Source organism: Larus michahellis, chromosome 8 (genome assembly GCF_964199755.1).
Source record: "Larus michahellis chromosome 8, bLarMic1.1, whole genome shotgun sequence".
Classification (NCBI taxonomy): Eukaryota; Metazoa; Chordata; class Aves; order Charadriiformes; family Laridae; genus Larus; species Larus michahellis.
Window position 1 is genome coordinate 36,167,452 of NC_133903.1, and position 23,502 is coordinate 36,190,953.

The 23,502-nt window shown below is 37.6% G+C and overlaps 2 protein-coding genes across 4 annotated transcripts in view; both read right to left on the minus strand.

The window, feature by feature from the left end:
• Positions 1 to 20,777, minus strand: SLC35A3 (solute carrier family 35 member A3). 3 transcript variants are annotated; one of them, XM_074597039.1, is made up of 8 exons: positions 20,395 to 20,777; positions 8,159 to 8,363; positions 7,141 to 7,295; positions 6,937 to 7,059; positions 5,635 to 5,806; positions 4,355 to 4,473; positions 3,706 to 3,839; positions 1 to 1,433 (listed from the first exon to the last, which is right to left on the minus strand). In XM_074597039.1, exons 2-8 carry the CDS (start codon positions 8,343 to 8,345, stop codon positions 1,343 to 1,345), a joined length of 981 nt encoding a protein of 326 aa, XP_074453140.1. In that variant the 5' UTR covers positions 8,346 to 8,363; positions 20,395 to 20,777; the 3' UTR covers positions 1 to 1,342. The 3 variants fall into 3 exon arrangements, with proteins under 3 accessions (XP_074453140.1, XP_074453141.1, XP_074453139.1); XM_074597040.1 differs by lacking the exon at positions 20,395 to 20,777 and adding an exon at positions 19,818 to 20,019; XM_074597038.1 differs by lacking the exon at positions 20,395 to 20,777 and adding an exon at positions 16,674 to 16,839.
• A 95-nt stretch (positions 20,778 to 20,872) lies between these two features.
• The window catches only part of LOC141747193 (uncharacterized), a 57,783-nt gene continuing 55,153 nt past the window's right edge, over positions 20,873 to 23,502 (minus strand). The window contains exons 72-73 of the mRNA XM_074597109.1: positions 22,829 to 22,858; positions 20,873 to 22,458 (exon numbers count right to left, since the gene is read on the minus strand). Coding sequence (XP_074453210.1) covers positions 22,360 to 22,458; positions 22,829 to 22,858 — 129 coding nt within the window. The 3' untranslated portion in view covers positions 20,873 to 22,359. The remainder of the gene's footprint in view (positions 22,459 to 22,828; positions 22,859 to 23,502) is intronic.

Consider the following 23,502-nt stretch of genomic DNA (forward strand, 5'->3'; position numbering starts at 1 on the left):
GGTTTAAAACAGATGAACAGCATGCTTTTATATTTACCTATTGCACAATTAGTTACTTTTTCATTATGTTTCCTATTAACGTAATTCCTCTACTAGACTGAATAGCTCCAGAAAACCCATTTTGGTCTGTTGGCTCAAGGGGTCCCAGAACAAAATAATAATTGAAAAAAAAAAAATCTCTAATTAAGCCGTTACATAGAAATGTACTGAAAAAGCTTTGAAGAGTTCATGAGTAAACAACACTTGTTTAAAAAACACCTCTGTAATAAAGTACAGTACCGTATACAGATGATATACCATAATAGCTCCAGATGGAGCTGTTACAGACAACAATAATGCATTTAAAATGTTTATTATGGGCTCTTTTTTTTTTTTTTAAACTGTGGCTAAAAAAATCCCCAGAGGGTATTTAAAGCATAAAAACTACTTTAAAGGTTCTGCCAAAAAGTTGTTTTATAATCAATAAAACTAAAAAGAATGAACATTACATCTGAGCAAGCGCTCCACCATAACCCTATGCTTAGTACCAGGTCAGTGCAGTAACCTCCGGCCTGTGTTCCCAGAGTTATTGCATCTGTTGGAACACTGCAGGCTCTCCTGACGAAGGCTGGAGTAGCAAAAAAGATTTCACTCTGAGCTTCTCCCTTTGAGTACTTAGGTGAGAATGTTAACATTCTTACAATAGTTTTATACAAGCAACAGAATGATAATATTATAATTTAATAACACATTTCTGTTATTAAATCAGCCTTCTAAAAATATAAAAATATTGGATATTGTGAAAGTGTCTTTCAATCATACTTCAGTCTTCACAGTTTTAATAAGGAATACCTAATTAGAACCATCACTTTAGAACTATGATGTATATTCAGCTGATTTCATGTAAATTGACAAACAGTTAAAAACATTTACTGAGATTAAGTATAGTCAAATTGCAAAAACATACAATCTGACAATATTGTCATGTGCTCTTTCAAAGAGTGCATAGGACATACTTCTGCAGCAGTCAATACAGTAAATTCTTTTGATGCAATCCCAGTCAAAGCTGTAAACATTCCTAATTGCAGTTTCTTGGAAACTTTTTGTTCCTTTCAAGTTTTTAATTAGCAAGTTGCACTGGGCATTCCCCTGCCATTTTTATTTTTTATTTTTTCATCAGTTACAGACAGTATCATCATCCACCTTTAGCCACTCTGGCTGTTCAAAGCTACTCATAAGCATTTCTTCAATAGATTCAGGGTAGTACTCCTGTCCTTGCAGTGCACAATGACACTTTCCACATGCCATTGTTAGCAAGACCCCCAATGCATGATCTTGAGAAGCAGGTTGACGAGGAAGTCTGCTATGCCTTAATGGGATTTCCTGCGGGTTTGGGATCATAACCGTATAGGAAAGTAGCTGCTATTACAAGGACCGCTCCGAAGAAAAAGACACTGAATAGAACAGGGATGAAAAAAAAAAAAGTTAGCTCATTTTAATTGATGCAATTTTATTGACATAATACAATCAAAAGAAAGGAAATATTTCCTCTGGGAACACAGAAAGATAAATTAAATTTGTCCAGTTTATAAAGAACGAAATAATTTGCATATATTTATTATAGAAGGATGCAGGAAGAAGTTGAAATAAGAAACATATCCACAAAGTAATGTATCATTAGACTGACATATTCTGAAAATGAAAATTATAGTTTCATGGAACAATTGTCGAAAGTGATCAGACCAATTGTTCTTTTGGTTTTTTTTCATTTGTTTGGGTTTTTTCTTCTTTTGCCTAAAGCTCTGTGCAAAACACAAGCAGAAGCTAAAGAAATGCAACTACCATAGTTACTTAACATCTTACGTAAATCATGTTGTTGGAGTTGTGTTTGCTTTGAAGTCCAAAGCTTATGTCAAAACAAATTACTGCTGCCCAAGAACCAGTTTGCAAGTCAGTATAATCTAATTTTTGGCAGATACATAAAGATTTATGTAAGGAAAAGATAATAAAGGCATCTTTTGTATTATGACATATGGGCCTTTCAAGTTGTTTTGATAGTTATGAGTCTGAAACAAAATATCCAAAGCCAACAGATAATCAGTACACATTTTAGAAAAGAACCTTGTCATAAAGACATGACAATGTTGACAATTTGATCTTCTGAACCAAATGCTAAAAAAACTGTGGCACGTGACAAGATAATCCTTCAGAGAATACAGTTAGCCTATTTCTGGACACGATCCATTGCAACACATTGAAGCACTTAAGCACTTTACATCTATTATCCCAATAAAAAAAATTAGTTGAAGTGACAGAAACAATCATGCAGTTTCAGTTCAAATAAATTCAGCTGGCATAAGCAAGGTTCTAAAGATTAAGTTTGATTAACTCAAGTTAATCAAGTTTTATTAAACTAGATTGCTTCAAGTTCTACATGCTGCTAGTTGGCTCCATCTCATTTAATTATTTACCACTGTTTCCATTTTCACCATGTTTGCAGAAGCTGGTAAGTTACTTATTAATTTTCCATTTGAGCACATAGAAATTCTTAAACTACCTTCTACATTTGTTTTCATAGGACAAGTATAGGCTACTTATAATTTAAGTTCAATGTCTTCCACTTTTTAAGCCTAAATAGTTGTTCTAGTTCCTTTTTTGAATGTTTAAGTAAACTCCTGCTAATATTGCAAATACTACTTTTAGATAAAAAGATATTTCTTTGTATCAGATACAAAAGTTGTAAATATTCAAAATATTTTTACACTATGAGTATATGTAACATATATGAAGTTAATTATAAGCAAAAACCTATTAATGTATCTGAAAGTTGGAATATTACTTCTACATACCATATATTAACATGCCCTACCAAGACAAGCACTATTCTGGAACCTACCCACATACAAAACCTGCACTGCACAAAGCTACTAAAATCTGATTGACAAAACATCAGGACAGAGTGTATTTGGCCTAGAATCATACAGCAACCATTTTTCTCTCTCTCTTGATTGAGTGCATTCACTAATAAATATGGTATTGTCTCTAGAAAAAAGCTCTGCCTTTGGACTTCTGGGTGTCCTTGGGCAACTAATCGTGGAACTTCCATGTGTGTGTCATTGCAGTTATCTCTTTTAGAGACTGTTTGGAGAATGGATGAAAACCACTATAAAAAGATTATTATAATTGTTCGGCCGTAACTCCTCTTGCAATGAGATGACTTGTGGAAGATCTGTCCATCCAGAGGACAAAGAGAAAACGAGAGACAGGCAACCCCTTTGTCACGATCTTACTCAGAAGAGCCAGCAGGGGGGAGACTGGTTCAAAGAGCAGAGCCAAAGGCAATGCAAGGCAAGCGTCAAAACTGAAGAGCTTCAGCATACAAGCAAAGTAGGAGCTGAACCAAACTGAGGGAGATCGGGGAGGGAGGAAAAGAAGAGAAAGGGACAGTGAACTAAAACATAGAGCCTGCAAGAGAGTGGCGTGTCAAAAGCCAAGAACTGAGATTCAATTATTCTTGACCTGTGGGGCACTGTACCTTACAGAAAATTTAATCTTGCCAACTATACTGAAAAAATTAAATATTAGTTATGGTATGTTATGAAACTAAACTTTTATGTGCAAGTTGTATCTAAACATGTTTTTTTATTTCTTTTTGGAGTTATATCTGGTAAGCATTAAGTTTTCAACTTTATTTTTTTTTCATCAGACATGGAAAATAATTCTTACCTTGTAGGGACAAAATCTTGCAGCCAGAAATAGGAGATCAGCGTTGACAGTATAATAGAGAGAGAGGTTGCAAATCCCTTTAAAATGTTGTCCGCGTATTTTATAACAGCAGCAATCACCAGCCCTCCAAGTGCCTGAAAAAATATTGAGGTTTGGATTTGCAGCCTGCCAATTCCACTGAGAGCACCTATTTTAACAACATGGGCTTACTTTAGGAAAAGCCTTTGTTTATGTTTAGGAGCATTACATTTATTTTATGTTATGGATATGTACTGTTGAAGATAAATATTCGCGGAGTCCTTCTTTTCCCATTAAAGAAATTGTTGATCATATTACCATCATTAAATTAGTGGAAGTGCTTGTACTATACATTTTTAGCCACAGGAGGAAGGGTATATATATTTTTTTTAAAACATTGCAAAAGAAGTAAGGTATACATGCTTTTATGTTGCACAATACTTAGTCATATACTTGCTATGTATTTTCCAGATTTTTCTTTAGAGGTTTATTCTGATAGAATAGATTCTAATAGATCAGAGTTTTGATGATAGAATTTGCAATAGCTTCAATGACACCCAATAGTTTACCCAGTCATTTATAGAAGAGTAAATTGCAAATGCACAGAAACATGTCATACAAGGTATCTCACCTGTAGAACAACAACTATCCAGGTAAGTTTATTGTATCCTTGAAAAAATCCATTCTTTGACAGTTGTTCTCCATCATAAATGTATACACCCATCAGTCCAAATATGCTACCAAAAAATCCTGGAAGTACAAGATTGATTTAAAAGCTTTACGTGAAAAAAACATACAAACAGGTTCCTTGTCCTCAAGGACTGCTCACATATATCTGATTTTAAAAATAGGACTGCCACTTGCAATACCATCACGTTCAAATGCAATCGGTGTTCAGACAAATACTTTCTTTTAAAATCTACGTTCCACACTTATAACAAGCTTTGACTGTTTCCATTAGGGCATTCTTATATACTTATCTTCCATTGCTTTCTACTGGAATGGGATGGCATATAGCAAAATTCACTTAAACACAATTTCAGTTTTCCTGAAACTAGTCATGACTGAAGGCTGAAGTCACACTAGAGTTGTTCAAGAAAACTTAGTTTTAACATGCACAATTTCAATAAATACTAGCAAGTTGTGAGTTGAGGTTTTGATCCCCTTCTCTATCCTCAAGTTTCAAACCATTATGGACATGTAAAAATATTAAAATATAATCAAAATGCAGTTCTGCATTTATAACCATTTATAATTAAAACACAGCAACAGGAAAAGAAAGGAAAAAAATATTGCTTGTACTCAGGCATTTTTGACCATACTAGTTTTTGACCAACTATCTAATTACAAAAAAACCACACCATCTCCTGTTTTTATGGTACTTCATGACATTCTACCATACTCAGTACACAGCCCTGATCCACTAAGTGATCCTCATGACTTAATTCTACAGAACTATGGATTTATTCAAGAGTCCGTACTGTGGTGCTGGAAAGTTCAAATTCTGCTGAGGCATTTATTCAAATATGCAATAAAGAATTATTGCCTACAGGTGAAGACTAGAGGGATTCCATTAGAGAAAGAAGGGCAACTCCAACAAGAATCACAGAATCCTGCATAAGATAACATTCTTCAGGAAATTTTCAATACAAATTCAATTGACAGATTCTGTACAAACTTACAGACACTCTATAAGCAAATTAAATGAAGAACTAGGTTGAGATCAGAAAGCAACTGCTAAAATTCTATCTAGCAGAGTCTATACTTTTGGTTTTAAAAGTACACTTATGCAGAATACTAAAATGTTGGTGATACTATTTATCTATATATATACACATATAGATATTTTGCACCTTTATCTTAATTCTTCAGAATGCGGTATCTGTAAGAGATGACTAAAATTAAACTTACCAAGCTGAATGTTTCTGATCCACACAGATTGCTTAGTTTCCTTTAAAATTTTCTCAAAATAAACCCCAGCAAATCCACTAGAAAAGCATGCTATAAGAACTGCGATCAGGCCTACAAATTGAGATCCTGCTGAATGTTCCTTAGCAGCTGTTGCTTGAGAGTCTGAAGGCCACTGGATGTAAAAACAGTTATACAGAATTCACTGATAAAATCAAGTCATGAGCATCTATAAAATGCAAATTTGTTTTTAGCAACTGTAACAGTTACTAAATACAGACAATCACATGCTGGTCAATTTAAAGGACTGAAAAGCCATAATTTTTCTTTCTACATATTTGTAAGGAGTAAAATTGTGCCTGGACTGGGAGAATACCCATCAATTTAAATAGGTCCAGAATTTATGTTTTATAAGCCATAACTGTTTCTCTATCCCAGCATGACTTATCGTGTTCATTCAGTCACCATCTTTTGCCACCAAAGTTAGTTACCTTACAAATATAAGCACACTTAGAAAACCACTTACACTAGCTGTCTTTAAGATGGGATGAACTGCCTTTTGCATGTGCCTCTCTTCAGTGATTATGCAGATGACTAAAACAAGCTGAAATTTATGAAGCTAAATCCTGCATTATCTAATGCTAACAGAATAAAATGCAATGCCATAGACAAAAACATACTGAAGAGTCTGATAGTTATTATCAGAATGTTTTGTTCTCATTTCTCATTATTAAATTTTAAAATTCTATCAAATTAAATCCTCAGAGTTTTTTTCAAATTCTTAAGTTTTAAAATGAAGATGTCTAGGATATGCTAAAATCTGCTAAAAATTCTTACAATATTCTCTTATCCCATGATTCTGGCCTCTGAAAAGTACAAGATACTGTACCTGCAGTATTTAGAACAGAGGCCAAGTTTGCCTCTTGAAAAAGTTCAAGTAAATTTGCCATGCATAAAGTGTATCACAAGGTGAGCAGCACGACCATGCTGGCACAGAAGATCTGTGAATCCCTAATGTCTTAAGAAGTGTGCTAATAAATACTGCTATCACTGTTACTTGCAGGTTGCTTCAGCGGACCTGTCACATTCTGCAATAGAGCACTGGGACAAGAAAGAGGTGTTATCTTTTGCCTTTGAACCATTTCTGGTGTCTTCTAGCCCTGGCCAGTAGTGATTCATGGTTCCTGACCATAGTCTGGTGCTCATGTGCAGCTGGTAGAAACTGAAAGCTTTTTAATCAGTATAGAAACGCACATTCCTTAAATAAACACGTTAAATAAACAGAAACCGCCTGTAAAAATTTACCTGCACAAATGCCACTCCTGTCATCAATATTACTAACGAAAGCCACTGGTACACACCCAATTTCTTGCTCAACATGGACACAGAAAACAATGCTGTGGTAAGAATTTTCAGTTGATATGTAACCTAGAAGAACCCAGAAACAGTTACTACCACATAATTCATGGGTTTCTTTGAAACTTCCAGAGAAATTCAAATGTACAATACCTGGTATGTGGCTGCATCTAGGTTTGACAATGCTACATACAGCAAGTTATTCTGAAGTGTATAAATTCCTGAAGGAATAGCAAGTTTAAGAGTTTCCATGGGTTTATTAAGGATTTCATCATGTAGCACTCTGTTCAGAGTCCGCAAATTGCACTCTACCCAAAGAAACAATAAAAGAAATAGACATTTACTTAAAGGGAGGAAAAAAAACCAAACCAAAACCAAAGATAGCTATCACTGCTATCAAGACTTCAAAACACTATGTTTGTTTGACTTTCACGAACCTCATATATGTAAGAAAAAAGACACTGCAAAGTGTCTTCCTGTAGCCTAGAATACTAGAACTAGAACAATTATTCAAAATACTTTAAGTAAAATTAATTGAAACCATATCGATATTTGAAGATGATACGTTACAGAGTATCACCTAAAAAATGCACATGTAGGAGCTTAGAGAGTCATCAATATTTATGCACATACAATGATATTTTTAAGCTGTTGAAGATCAAATATACGTTCCAAGGAACTGGACAAATTCAGTATAAAATGTACAAAATAAGAACTCGAGTAAATCTGAACATACTTTTTTTGAGTTTAAAAGTGTGCTTCTTGCTGTAGTAATGAAATTGCTTCCTCCCTTCGGCATCTCCGGTTTATTACAGGCTTCTAAATGCACTCATGCTTTGGACACACTTAAAGCTTTTCATTTTTTCCTACTTCTACATATGAATTTCTTAAAATGCCTGAGCAAACATAGGCTTCAAGCTTTTAGTAGAAAATTTATTCTTGCACTCCTCAGCATCCACATTCTTTAAAGAGAACTCTCTTCAACAAAAATACAACATCTTCTGTCACGTGTTGAGGAGTGAAGTATGATTAGTGTCTTTCCAAGACTATTTCTTACATAAGAAGGGAAATGCTTTGTTGTATGCCTATACTCACATGGCTGATTTGCAGTTGCCACTACAATACAGCATATTGATTAGGAAAATTACTTGGTGCAAAATTTGACACATACTGCTGTCTTTGTAGACCAACAGAACACAGGCCAAAATCTTCAGAAGTTCAGCAATAACTACTGCAGTAGAGGATAAGTAACGAGGTCCTTCTTCTTTGAGTGTTCGAGAATAACGCATGGTCAAGACTAAACTTGTGGTCTGAAAAACCAGGATGCCCAAGGAAAGGTATTTTAAATTGGTAGACATTTCTTCACTTTTTTCTTCCTGAAACAGAAAAAAGAAACCACAAACCCAAACCCAGGCTTAGAAGGTAATATTGCAGATAGATGTTTCCCTTAGGAATCAGCATATTAAAATACGTTGCCCAGGGAGCTCAACCAAAGGAAAACAACAAACCTAATGTGATATTTAAAGGTATTAAAGAAAAAGGAGATTAACAGTTTAAAAATGTTTTTCAAATACATGATTACAAATGGAGAAGCATATCAGAATATTACGAGAAGTAATAACTAATAGAGAAATGAAGTATTTCTTATCTGTCACAATAATAAAGTAAATAAGGACTATTAACTGATAATTAGCTTTCCAATAATAGGTTTCACAAAACAAATCTCCCAAGTTAAATCAATCATGGATTTCTTTATGTAGGTGAAGGCTCAGAAGGTATTTTCAAAGTGAAAAAGCCCCACTCTGTGGTACTGCATACCCAGTACCCCTGCTGCAATGAGTTATTCCCAGAATTAAGAGATCTTCTCACTCTTCCACCTCTCCAAAGTTTTACAGGTTGCAGCCTCTGCCTTGCCAGACGACACAGTGTCAGCATAGGACAGGGTGAGAGTTGGGCTGTTTTATATGAAACTGAGAGGTATGCCCAACACCAAAGGAAAAGGAGAGTTGTGGGAAAGCAGGGTTGGATAGGAAAACATGGGATGGAGGAGCTGCAAGGAAGACAGCACTAAACCTGTCCTACTGATTATCCTGCTCAGAAAAAATTAGTTGAATATAGATAACTAGATGACTGCATCTACTTTCTCATAATGCACTGACTACCACAAACCTTTCATTAGTAAAGCTGTATGATCCTTATCTCTACGATGAACTTTCACCAAGCTAATATGGTTTTCTTTGGCCTTTGTCACCAATTAAACCATTAATTTAGTGCAAGACACTACAAGAGAAAGCAATTCTCATTTTGCAAGCATAATATATTAAAAGGAAATGAAAAATGCGTAACTGCTATTCAAAATATTGTATAATTTTCTGCTATTCTTCATATTAAGTATGAAGAATTTCCATATGCACAGAAATTAATGCTTTCTATAAAAAATTAATTACTACTGCCTTCACTGCCCGCATATTCAAAACCAGCAGTGTTTTATAATGCTAAACTAAAATCAAATCACTAACAGTTAAAAAATATGTTTTAAAGTAAAAGAAAAACAGTAACAAGTCAAGACAATGAATGCAGTTCTCACTTCTAGAAGTCTAGAGATGGCATAAGGAGTACTTATTTGATGCATATGCCAGAGCTGTCCCTATGCATGTTTTACATCTACAGGCACAGAAGTTTTGACTCATTAACTATCTAGCTTTGTACACACTGCTGAAGGATGTGCTGTGCTGGTGCCTCTAAATATTTGTAGTTGAAACTGAAGCTGCTTCTTGCTGACTGCATTTCTCTAGCTCAAGATGCATTTCATAACAATTTTTATTGCTATTTTTTCAGAGATCTGGAGAGTTGTGCTATTAAAATATTTCTGACTTGCCTTTATCTTGTCTCTAAGCATTAATAGATTTTTTTCCAGTCAAGTATACGAAATCATATTAATAGCTATGACATGGATACTTAAGAGACATTGCAGTAGCCTGCAAACAAATATGAACTGCAAACAGCTGCAGCGATATGAAATACATACTTGTATCCTACACAATAAAATTCTTTACCTCAAGAATCACATGGATGTAAAAATATTTGTAAAAGCCTATTGGCAAAGGAGGAAGAAAAAGATGCCAGGATACAGAAACTGAGGAAGAAATACACAAGGATTTCTTTAAGGAATCTCAATAGAAGATACTTTTGTATGCACTAGGATCTCATTTAACTCACTGAAGAGACAAATACTAAAGATGCAACTGCACTGAACAATATAAATCAGACAGAAATATAAAGCATGAAGGAAAGAAAACTGCAGACAACATTCAAGATTTACTAACTTTTTCCACAGGTTCCGGTGGAATAACCCTTTACATGAGGATGTTAACTGTGGACATACGCATCCCCACCAACAAAATGGAGAAGATCAGTTAGTCAAAGGGGAACATCTTTGAAGAACAGATTTGCTATAGCTGAGAACAAGGAGGAGAAACAGAAGAACAGCTGCTGTGAAAGGATGAAGAGGGGACACGCAAGGTCAGAGATCATACTTTCTGGAGAAATATCATCAGCATAGAGAATACAGTGGGAGAAAGAGGAAAAGCGAAAAAAAAAATCCACTGAGAGAAAATACAGAACTGAACTTCATGAAAAGTCTACCTATGCTACTAGAGAAAACTGACATTGCAAAATGCAATTTTTTCCACCTTTTTCATCTACCTCATTTTTTATTATTGAGCCCTGACAATCTGGAAACACAAAGAGCAATATATGGTTAAAATAAACAACACTAAATTTCATGAAAGCACACTTACGATAAATAAGTTTTTAAACTTTTTGGGTTTCAGTTTTCAAAATATTTCTGAACAGATAATACAGATAATGGGAACACACATCTCTCCTGAACTTGGGCCCAAATTTCTGCATTCTGTGAGCCTGTGAAGTTACAAATGTTCAAAATTCTCAGAGATCAATTACTTAACCTTCAAAATAGGTCACAATATCAGAAAATAATGTTCACACAAATTTCTCGCTGAAATACAACCCTCTATTTACTAAGCAGCGTAATAGGTAATTTTAAAAGTAAATCACTAATGTCCTGTTTATGAGCAAGTATCAAAGCACTCAGCATGAAAACATACCAACAAGCATAATAGTTTAAAAAGTTTAATCAGCAAAGCCTAAGGAATACATACCACAATATCTTCTTGAACTACAGTCTTATCTTCATTAGCAATCATGATAAAAAAGGGAACTTTCCCAGACAATGTGTCTCTGCCAGTAGCAGAAATGATTTCTTTACCATAATTCACTAAAGCAGTTTCAGACTTTCCAAAATTCACACAAAATGAACTTTAAGCATCCAGTGTGATAACTGAAATAAGGATATTTGTTAAAAGCTCTCCTGTCAGTGGTCAGCAAGACAGACTTGTAGAGAACAAGTATGTGAACCTTCATGCTGTAGTTGCAAATGGTTGGTTCACAGAGCAGGAACTACAAAGTCCTGAAATTTACGTACGTCAATAAAATAACCACCCTTTAATGAGCACACATAATATCTTACCAGCTGTCCTGATCCTTCTTCCGTTCTTTTAAAAGAGCTGCATATCAGCTCATAGAACTCCGTGCAAACTGGGGACCGGATGCAGAAAAGGAGCCAAGTACTGAACTTTAAACAGTTGAACTGTCTTCAGCTGCAGTTTCACAGCAGGTTTAGATTCACAGATTACTACCAGAGGTGTAAATCCCTCTCTTCTCGACATGAGTTCCTGCTACCCTCACTGTATCAGACTGTGCACTCATATACTAAATGAACTGTTGTCTTCAGTAACAGCCCATACTTCGGTTGTCTTAAACCAATAATGAAATGAAAGTTTCCAGCATGTCTCCTGTACAGAGTTACAACCGGGCTTACATTTCTTATTGGGCTTTGGACAGACTACTCAGTGCTCTGCAGGATGCATCTGTTCCAAAAATCAGATTTAGATTTGCTAATTCAAAGACTGTAAGTTGAGTGGTCACATTAATTCAGTGACTTTTGAACTGTATCTTACAGTGAGAGGTGCTAAATACCTGCAACTCATTGACTGTAATGTAGCCTGTCACATATGTTAACTCAGTGACCAGGCTCGTTATTCTTCTCTTTTATTAGTTAGGTTAAAAAAAAGTTAATCACTTCTGTGTAGTTCATTCAGTATACCATGTAGAGACACTCTACTGCCAGCAATATGGAAGGCAGGGGAAGAAATTAAAGGCAGGTCTATATGGGAAGTCAACATGCAGTAAGCCAAGATGGTATTTACAGCCATGTAACGTTCAACTTCAGTACACACATGTGGATAAAACGCAGGTGGATACTACATGAAGCATTGTTCTCCTTAAAGGAAGAGAACCTGGAAAAGGTTTTACAGACTCAAAAAAACAAAACAAGACAATCTATACAGAAAGTAATAACTTCAGCTCAAAGTATCATACCGTACAATGTCTGAAAAATACCTGTCCAATGGAAGCAGATGTTTTTGAAGTCGAAAATCATTGAATCATTTGGGTTGTAAAAGACCTTTACGATCGAGTCCAACCATAAAACTAACAGTGCCAAGTCCACCACTAAACCATGTCCACAAGCGCCACGTCTACACGTCTTTTAAATACCTCCAGGACTGGTCACTCAACCACTTCCCTGGGCAGCCTGTTCCAATGCTCGATAATCCTTACAGTGAAGAAATTTTTCCTAATATCCAATTTAAACCTCCCCTGACGCAACTTAAGGCCATTTCCTCTTGGCCTATCGCCTGTTACTCAGGAGAAGAGACCGATCCCCACCTTGCTACACCCTCCTTTCAGGTAGTTGTAGAGAGCGATAAGGTCTCCCCTCAGCCTCCTTTTCTCCAGACTAAACAACCTCAGTTCACACATTTTCACTTCATAATATTCATTCAGACAAAATGAATAAATTTCTGACTTGCAGATTTTCACCTCCTTTAGTAATTTCTCCACCACAGACTAAAATTTCATATTTTACATTTTATTTTTATATTGTCCCTACACTTTCCCTCCTAAAATACTGGTAAATGTTTGCAGATCAAATACATCAGACCAAAAGGAACATAATCAATTTGACTTAATGAACAGTAAACATACCATATATTTTTTATTTTCCTCTATCCATTCTTAACAAAACTTGCTAATATTAATCAGGATTTACTACATGAGCAACAAGAAGATTACAGAACTTTTCTTAATCTTAAGATTTTGTCTTTTAAAGATCTGATGCTTTAAACTTTTAAGCTTCTCAGCTGCTGAATATCTACAGTAACATAATTTTGTGCAAAATTAAGGATTAGTTTATGAATTTATCCTATTCTTGAGTTTGTAGGAGGTCTCAAAATCTGACAGAATTACTTTTGTTTGAGGTATCTAAAACACTAAAAAAGAGAACTCTAGAAGGAAACACGACTAATTTATTTTAAATACTCTTTAGCTAAACTAGAGACTGCCTTGAGACACTTTCCAGAGATGGCTGGAGATATACTATGTATTATGGAGATCCTTCCAGCAAGCATAGCCTAACACCATCTGCAAGAATGAAAGGGCAGGGGCAACTCCATAGATCCAGGCAATCCCAAAATTTCACACCGTGCAGATACAAATATATTAAGATAAAGTGAGCACAGAACTGTTAAGACTCAACATTGTCTAACATCAAGTACTTAGCTGATTAGCACATTTTAGACTCATTGAAAATTTAAGGTTGGGATGCCTTACATTTTCACGTATTATTTTATAAATACAAAAAGATGATAGTTCATGCATAAATGATCCAAATTTCATTTATTTGACTTCTGCATCAATTACATTGAAAGTTCTTTCAGTATCACAAATGATCCAGTATTCTATATTATAATTCATTAGTTCAGCCGAAATTACTAAGAAAGCTTTTCTTACAGTCACTGCAGCTGGCTAACTATATTAATTAAATTTAATTTTCCTTAAATTTCTGAAACTTCCAGAGAATATCTGATAAAACTTGGAAAAAAAAAAAAGAAATTAGCATCCAAAAAAAGCCAAGCACCCAACACTATCTCAAGAAGTAGCTCACACAACAAAAAAACAGAATTAACAATGAATTCCACAATGCCACATAACAAAAAAGCAGGCTAAATTCACAGATTAAAATAACAAATTGCTCTGTCATTTGGCAGAGCAATCCACAGTAAGAGTCATCCATGCAATTACTTTGTTTTTTAACTATCAGGTAACAGATGTGACAGGCTACATTACAGCCAATGAGTTGCAGGTACTTAGCACCTCTCACTGTAACATACAATTAAAAAGTCACTTAAAATAGTTTTGGGGTACCTGTGGTCATGATGTCAATAAATTTAGGTCTGATGTCAATAAATTTACCACTAACACCATCTTTAGAACAAGTCCACACAGATAAAATGAGAGGAATTCATGACAGACATTACTAACTGGTTTAGCCTCCCATCCCGCAATTCACACCTCACTGCACAGGTACAAAAGCAAAGGCCTTCCCAGGTGATGGCCTAGGGATGCACCGTATTGAGAAAAAACACATACAGAGTAACAGGAAATGCTGAAATGAGGCCTTTCCGACAGGCTACAGAGTTAATGTCTGTATTATTTTCTACCCATTTACCAAAAGATTTGATGTGAAAATAACTTCTACTGGCCACTATTTCTTTACTACTCCCTACTGTCACAAGGAAAGTTAAATTAAAAATAAATAAATTACTAACTACTATTATGCTTCCAATCTTCACAGTGATGGCATTACATGAATTACGCTCCTTCCAGCCTAGCTGTGAAATATGTTCACTGCTGATGGTCTTTTAGAGTAAGAAGCCAAGTTATAAAGTTATTGCTATTGCTGGCTTTTATTCCATTTTATGATCAACAAGTGTGAGACTGCTTAACCAAAAGGCACTTGCACATTAGTTAAAGTACAAAGCCAAATAGAAGTAGACAACCAGCCTCTGAAAACTGCAAAAGGTAAAGTTTAAGAATGAAAAACAGAGTGGAAAGTAAAGCACACTATTTCATTCCAGTGGAACAGGTATGGACACACTTCCCAGGCATTTGCTTTGAAATCAAGACAGCAGATTAAGGACACAGGATTGTGTTCTCTTATTTCTCAAACGAAATGTGAACCCAGTGCTGATGCTACACCTATACAAATACAATGAGCTGGCAACCAAGAGGAAAAGCACAATTGGAAGGTGGAGCAGGAGGTAATTCACGGAACCTGAAGAATGTATTTTTATAAGACTTCCTTCTACGCTTTTGCATGTGCATTGCCCTCTTCCCTGTGTGGGCTAACACACACGTAACTCACTGCTTTCTATAAAAGAACTACATTCCTCAGAGGAAAGCTCTATTCCATAAATCTTCTTTCTATTGGACTCAATATAGCCACCTTTTTACCAGAAGTTGCATCTAATACAACAAGTAGTTTATGTTTGAAATAAATGGATGGAAGGAAGTTCCATCCTCAAGAAGTTCAACAATGCCAAGTGCAAGGTCCTGGACATGGACTGGAGCAATCCCCAATAACAATACAGACTAGGTGATGAATGGATTGAGAGCAGCCCTGTCGAGATGGACTTGCAGGTACCGGTGGATAAAAAACTGGATAGGAGTTGGCAATGTGCACTCACAGCCCAGACGGCCAACTGTATCCTGGGCTGCCTCTAAAGAAGCATGGCCAGCAGGTTGAGGGAGGTGATTCTGCCCCTCTACTCTGCTGTCATGAGAACCCACCTGGAGTACCGGATCCAGGTCTGGTACCCCAAGCACAAGAAAGACATGGCCCTGTTAAAACATGTTGAGAGGAGGGCCACAAAAATGATCGGGGGATCGAACACCTCTGCTGTGAAGAAAGATGACAGACTGGAAAAGAAAGGGCCTTGGGGAGAACTTATTGTGGCCTTTCAGTACTTACAGGGGGCCTGCAAGAAAGATGAGGACAAGCTTTTTAGAAGGCCCTGTTGCAACAGGACAAGGGGCAACAGCTTTAAACTGAAAGAGGATAGATTTTGATTGGACATAAGAAAGAAATTTTTTATTGTAAGGGTAGCAAGATGCTGGAACAAGTTGCCAGTGAGAGAAGTTGCGGAAGCCCCATTTGAAGTGCTCAAAGTCAGGTTGTACAGGGCTTTGAGCAATCTAATCTAGTGAACGATGCCCCTGCCATCAGCAGGAGGGTTGGAACTAGTGACCTTTAAAGGTCCCCTCCAACCCAAACCATTCTAAGATTCCATGATAAATATCACAGATGGCATTGATGGTGCATAGACCTTTCTGAATCTAGTAAGTCCTGCTGAACTGGGTTATGAACAAGATTTTACCTACATACAAATAATTTAACTGCTAAGTTTAGACCACTATAATTCAACAATGCATTTCTTTCTCCCTCACCCCCCAAAGAAGTCATCTGTCAAGCCTGTGTAATTTTTTTTTATAAACCATAACGTTATAAACATTCCTAATAATATTAAACCTTGTATTTCTCACTTTAAAATGTCACTGTTCATGTCTTCCATCTTCCTCATACTTGATAACAGGCTTCTTCTCTGTTCCCTCTCATAAGCTATCTGTACTTGCCAGCTGTTCTTCCCCAAATACATGGCACTTTTCAACTAAACTACTGCAAATCATTTCATCGTTTAAAAACTTACCTTGCTCTTTCTTTTGTTTTTCAGTTTGTTATGCATCCTTCTTGCTGAATACATTATAATTTGTATTAAGTACACTATGGACAAAAATATGCTATGTTTTTCTCAGAGCTTGTATTCTTCTTCAGAAGCATTATTAAAAGCAAATCCTCTAGCAAAGGTTTTTCCTTACTCTTCTAGCAGAAACTAAGTAACAAAGATTTTTTTTCACATGAAGGTTTCCTTCAGGCAGTATTTCCAATTTCTCCATTTACATTAAAAAAAAAAAATCTTAACTGGTGAAAAAAAAAATTAAAAACATCACTGCATTCAAATAATATTTTCATGACAAGGATATCAAGCACAATGCAGTAGAACACTGGCGCACCTCGCCCCTGCAACATCATCTAGCTCCCTAGCCACAACCCTATCTTGGCCTTTTTAAAATGACGCAGATACTTTTTAGCATTGCAGTTACACATTAAATTGTAACTGCTAAAGATCAACCAACAATTTCTTCTCAACTTTGTTCCAAAAACCTAGGCTTTTGACAAGGATAGTGGAGGGTGTATCAGTAATTTGCTGGCTTATCACTCAAGCAGGAAATTCCACCATTGCCAAGTCTAACAAAGGGAATGCAATTACATATTAACTAACATATAATTTCAGACAACGCTATAAACTGATTGAGACTCAGGTAAGGTTTTCTTATAGGTTGACAGAAAACCTAGCAGAAAGGGAACTTAACACTGCTGAGGTTTTTTTGTGAGTATTTTATTGTGGGAAAAAAAATAATCACCATTCTAATCTATGTATCAGACAAGAAAAGTTGGGCATTGTGAATCTTAAATGTGAAATTTGTAGCTAAATACTCTTTAAGGCCCCCCCCTCCTTAAACCTTTACACCAAACCTAAGAATCCAAAGATAAGATTTCTTCCATTGATAAGAATTTGGTTTGATGAATATTAAAGAAATCACATATTGAGTATAAATATTCAGTATTCAGGAAATTCAGGTCCTCATTGAGCTAAATTTAACACCAGTTTTTCTTGTAAGATGAAGAGTTCAACTATGTGCACAGTAGCGCAATAGTTTTATATTGACATAACATAACATTGACATAACTCTGCCTGCCAGCATAGAAATTTGACACCACCTGCCTTAACTGCCTCTCTCTTTTTCAAACAGTACATACACTGTGTTCATTGTATAGGTCACAGTATTGAAAGATCCTAGCAGCCACATTCAGATACCGTAAGCAAGGACGCATTCAGTTCTGGTTTAGTTCAAATGCCCGTACCTCCTCAAGCATACAGGAGTGTAATGCCACAAACTGAAGCACCGCCCGAATGCAACTCCTGCAGATGTATCAAGCCAATGAAGGAGCTTGTTTTAAGGTGCAGAAAGGCTGAACACTGAATACAGCCAGGGTTCAGCTACAGCTTACACTTCCGCTATTTATGAATTACTAATCAAGCCTGGGTGCTCAAGGCAATGCAGCCACCCCCAGTCAAGGTGACCTAGTTTGAGTAGAGTAATACAAACTAGATACTACAGTGAAAGTAAATCTGTAGACACTTATTGCAGAAAGCTAGTAATTACAAATAAAATTAGGCAGCTGAACAGTATACTGCAGGGGTATAAGACAAGAAGGCTGAAAAATTCAATGGGAAAATCTTGAAGTCATAACCATCTTACGTTATTATGCCAGATCCTAAGAGGTACAAATCTTAAGAACTTCCCCTCCCTTCTAGAGACACCCTCCATTGATGTGATCCAGCTGTGCAGCCTCCTGAGTTCCAATGAAGGCACTGAGCCTGCGCAAGCAGCATGTATATGGGTATGAACTGAAGTAACTGGTGAAGAATGAGCCCAAGTGGCAATTCAAGAATAATAAGAGAGGAACAACTATATCTAGCAAGCCTGTCCCAAAGATCAAGAATGTATTGCCCTCAGTTAACACTGTCAAATCTGGAACTGTTTTAAGCAGCCACATGTGATTTGATTTACCTAGGTACCTCATTCAGATGACTCCTGCCTTTTTCCTGTTATTGCAAACAGCAGCATAACTAGCATAAGGAATTAGGCCCCGTAGGCAGCCTGCAGGATTCTTAAAGACATAGAATCACTCCTAATAATACATTGCTCCAAATAAAGCAAATTTATACTTACTACCACCATAGTCTTTCCCAAACCCAGTATTTTCACTACATATTCTACTTCTACAAACCAGAATATCACACATCCCAAACCAATGGATCCTTATCTCCCATAATTGTAACTTTCAATCACAAGTTTTCACAATGCCTAACAATATGCAAAGGAATTATAAGTTAGTTTCTAAAGCAAGAGGTTATCGTTCCCAACATCAGATGCTTTTAAGATTCAGGTGGACAGGGTGCTGGTCCATCTTGTCTAGACCGCATTTTTGCCAAGAAAGGCTGGACCAGGTGATCCTTGAGGTCCCTTCCAACCTGCTATTCTATTATTCTATGATTGTAAATCAGTTTCTCCACAACTATTGCCTCCCTCAAACTTACCCTGCAGCCCCTAAAGAAATTCAATGCTGCTTATTCTTTTATAAAAAAAAAGCATGTGTCACAGAGCTAGAGTCTACTCTAGCAAACTGTCTACGCAGTGACAGTTTTTGTGGAGCAGCTCCTGTGTACTAACTTAACAGAGAAGAGCTGAACAGGTCAGGCTCAACCCAGTCCATATACAAAGAGTTCAGATGAGTCACGTGCAGTGCCTATGGAGAAAAGAAACCCCACAGATTTTGGGAGAAGCAGTCCATCACCTAGTGTTCATTCTAAACCCCATTTTGTCAGTCTGCATGTATGTTCTTTGAAAAGCAAGGGTTGCCTTAGATCCCAACCCTCCTGTGTAGAGACCACTGTGGCAGATAAGCTTCTGACTGTGGTGCTCGCTCAGTTTTAGAAAGGTTTGTTGCAAAAGTTCTTTATGTCCCAAATAACACATCCCTCCATTGCAGAAAGCAATCTGAGTCTTCTCCACCAAATCATTCCTTAAAAATCTTTTCTCTAGTATCCAAGTCTTCCTCACTCTGAATCCTATAAGCTATATTTTAAATCAATAAAATGAAATACCTTGGAGTACCTTTCAGTGTTTATTTTTTACCTTCCAGTCTATTCCATTATATGTATTACCTTATTATGTTCATTATCTCTGCATCTTCTGACTTCCTGACTTAACCCATAAGCTTTGTACTGCGAGCGTTTCTCACTTCAAAAACCCATGATGAAATTGTGATGCCACGAAAATACTTATGAAGTGTGCATTTCTGTTAACTTCACATACAGCATTACATCAAGCTCAGTAAGCACCTTCTCAGCAGAGCACCAGCTGCACCTACACCGAGAACAAACCCAGCTAGTGAGCCACAACCCTAGCAACGACACCCCTGCTGACCAGATCCGTATCCCTCCCCAACTTCACAGATAGCTGCATCCCCACAGTAACTTCACCTTGACCCCTCCCTCCCTCTTCCCCAGACCATTCCATTTACAGGCGTTTCTCTCAGTGTCTCCTCAATACCACTCTCCCCCTCCCCAGGCTGCTCCCACAGACCCGCTTCCCACCCCATACACCAAGCCCAAACATCTCCCTCTCCCACACCAAAGGCCTCCCTCAGGCTTCCTCCCTCATCCATAGCCCTTGCACCGCTCCCTCCGGGGCGGCCTCAGCCGGGCTCTGCTCCTCCCGGTCCCAGCCCAGGCCTCCCACCTGCAGCACCCGTCCGCCGGCCCAGCTCGCCCCTTGCCGCCGGCTCCACTCGGTGTTTCCGGGTGCCGCGGTCCCGTCCCGCAAAGGCTCCGGCTGCAGCCGTGGCCCCGCCCGCTCCGTTCCCAGGGCCGCGGCAAAGCAGCGCGCCCCGCCAGCCACCGGCCCCGGTGGGCGGTGTAGCGATAGCTACAGGGCCGTGGGGCGAATGCTTGGGGTTCGGAGCGGCGGCAGGGGCAGCAGGGATCCCGTTCCAAGCGGAGCGTTACCCACCCCTGCCGCCGCCATTGGCGCCGCGGCTCGGGCCGCCCCGGCGGACGATGAGGAGGGGGCGGCGCGAGGGGCTGCGCGCGGGGCCGGCGCCACCACAGCGGACGCCTTCCAGCGAGCGCGGCCCCCTCAGGGGACAGAGGGACCGGGCGTTTCACCGGGAACAGCCTTTTAGTAGGGGTGTTTCTGCAGAGAACGACACGAATATTTTGTATGAAATCCGTGATAAATTTATTAGAGAAGTGCAAGGCTAGTTCGAATTAAGATACGGACCTCTCACAGAGAACTGTTCCAAAGAAACCAATTGCGCGGCAAATTTTGAAGATTATATTTAGGCAAAACTCCTTTATGTTTCAATTACAGTTTCAGGTACTTGGGTTGATTTACTGACGGTTGGCAAAGGAGCGTGTGTCCTGCGCAGTGTACCACATGAGAGACAAAAACGGGTGAAATCCAGGCCCCAGCGCCGCTGGCAGCAGAACGTGAATGGAAATATATGTCATCGATTGCAACTGTAAAGCATGGGGAGACAAGCATACTACTAATAAATGTAGTTTTAATACTAGGCACATGTTCAATAAGTCATTGATTAGGAGTATGCTTTAGGAGGGTGCAGGTTGTTAACACGCCAGAGCTCAGCCCATGGCTAACGCTGATGCACAGTGGGCACAAGGGCCACTGCGCACAGAGAGATGGTGGCTCCGGCGGCTCCCAAAGCATTTGCTGCAAGATGCGGGACTGCTCCTGAACTCAAAAATGGGCCACAGGCCTTTCTGCAAACACATTTACTGTACCTGCTTGCAAGATATCAGCATCATTCTTGAAATTAAACTTGCAGATGTACTGGGTAGTACAGGTTAGACTAAAGACTTGAGAAAAGGAGCCAAGATACTATCAGTTATACGAACTTAATTAAATTTCCATTCCTTCCCAAGGGAAAATGCATTGTTTTCCAGCAGCTTTTAGACTATCAGCCTAATCTGGAGTGCATTGCCTCATACGCTTCTCTACAGAACTCTAGGTATTTGCAACCGCTTGAACAGAGTTCAGTATTTCTTCGCTCTGAGCTGTTTGGCTTCTCTAATGAATAAACTTTAATTAACCCCCCAAAATTTCACTCTCATGGAGTATTATTTTTTTGCTTTGCAGCCTCCATATTGAACTTGCATTTGATTACAACAGGCTAAAACCAATAACTCTGATACTATTTTAGCATATTTTCTTCTGTCCCAGGGAGTACTGCTCATCAGATGTTACATTAGCCTTATTTTATGTGGTGATGACCAGGCACGGTGCTCAGTTTGCATATACAACAATTTGTTTGTCTTCCTCCGCTTTGCTTAATAACCAAATATTTTCTAAGTATTTGTTTGTTGTACCAATCAGATTTCAGGTAGGTGTTCATGGCATTCCCCATCGGAAATAAAACCAAAAATAAATCATATAGGTAGGGTACAATATACTTTCTTAAAATGATACCTAAAACACTGACAAAACTAATGATATCTACTGATGACTAAAACCAAAGGTAAACTAAGGAGAGGCATGACATACTATCTAGACATACAACATAACAGCCAAGTAGCATCAGCCAATTTGATTTAAGGGTATTTTTTTTTTTCTTACATCAAGTAATTAATCTAATATTACTGAATATAACCCATCTAGGTCTAGGATGCCAAGCAACTCTTGAGAAGTTCATATAGACCATTTTGATGTAACAGCAGAGAGAGCAAAGGCACTCAAAACACTGAATAACAGCAGGAGTTGGGGAGTAGAGTGTTTCCCAGCAGAGCTCTGCAAAAAAAAGGAGAGAGCAACTTGATAAACCCAATTCAAAGTAGTTCTATTTACTACTATTATAAAAGCATAGAAAGTTTCAGAGAAATCTTTTCCTATTAGCCCCTTCTGTTATGTAGATGCTTCTGATGTTAAAAGATCATGTGCCACACATATAGTACACCTAAATCAACGGGTGTTCAGTTTTCAAGTTTTCCTCATTTTTGTTGATACTATTCCCATTTATTATGTTGCACATGTATTCTCAAACATTTATTCAAATATAGGAAATCTGACAGATAACCTCACAGTATAAACAATACCTTCAGTTTCCTACAGTACGTACAGGAAGAAACCAGCAGAAACTACAAAAAGGGAAAGTGCTTACCACTTGACTGCCACCCGAGGAAGGTGAATTCTGAAAACAAACAAATAAATAAATGTAGAAGTGTTCCCACACAATGATTTTCAACACAGTTTTGCCTCTGATCAACAAAATTTCAATACCTTAACCCACAGCACGGTTTTAAGTTATGCAAGAGGAAAGTAGCTTTGCATAGATAAAGTAAATAGTTTGTTACACATTCTATCTCATCTATCTCATCTTACATCTGAAAATTTCAGCTAAATTGATGACAGGGAAAAGTTTGTTTTTCTCTCATTCTACTATCATATTCCATACAGAGTTTTCCATCCCTAGTTGAAAGAGGATGTTAAAAATTGATGAGTACTGAAGAAAAAAAAAGGAAAGGATTAACTGGACTGAGCCTATAAAAATCTACACAGAGAACAGGAATTTAAAAATAGGGGGCAGCAGAATGTAACAAGGCCACTAACTGGAATGTGAAGCAAGACAGATTCAGATTTAAAATGTAACAATGAAATACCTCAGGCTGAGGCCGTATTTTCCACAGCGTTTTTTTTAAAATATGCTCTAACACAAATAGAACTAATACAGAATGTTCTCTTCAGACCAAATCATCCTGAAATTGCTCTATCAACCACCCAGGTTCTTTGTTTACTAAGAAAAGAAGATGAAAATGTTGTGTTGAAAGTATTCTT

Coding starts and splice junctions, on each gene's coding strand:
- SLC35A3 (XM_074597038.1), bottom strand. CDS start 16,727: ATGTATTCAGCAAGAAGGATGCATAACAAACTGAAAAACAAAAGAAAG. Junction 7,296..8,158: donor GTTGGTCTACAAAGACAGCA/GTATGTGTCAAA, acceptor TTCTTTGGGTAG/AGTGCAATTTGCGGACTCTG. Junction 3,840..4,354: donor GGATAGTTGTTGTTCTACAG/GTGAGATACCTT, acceptor ATATTTTTTCAG/GCACTTGGAGGGCTGGTGAT.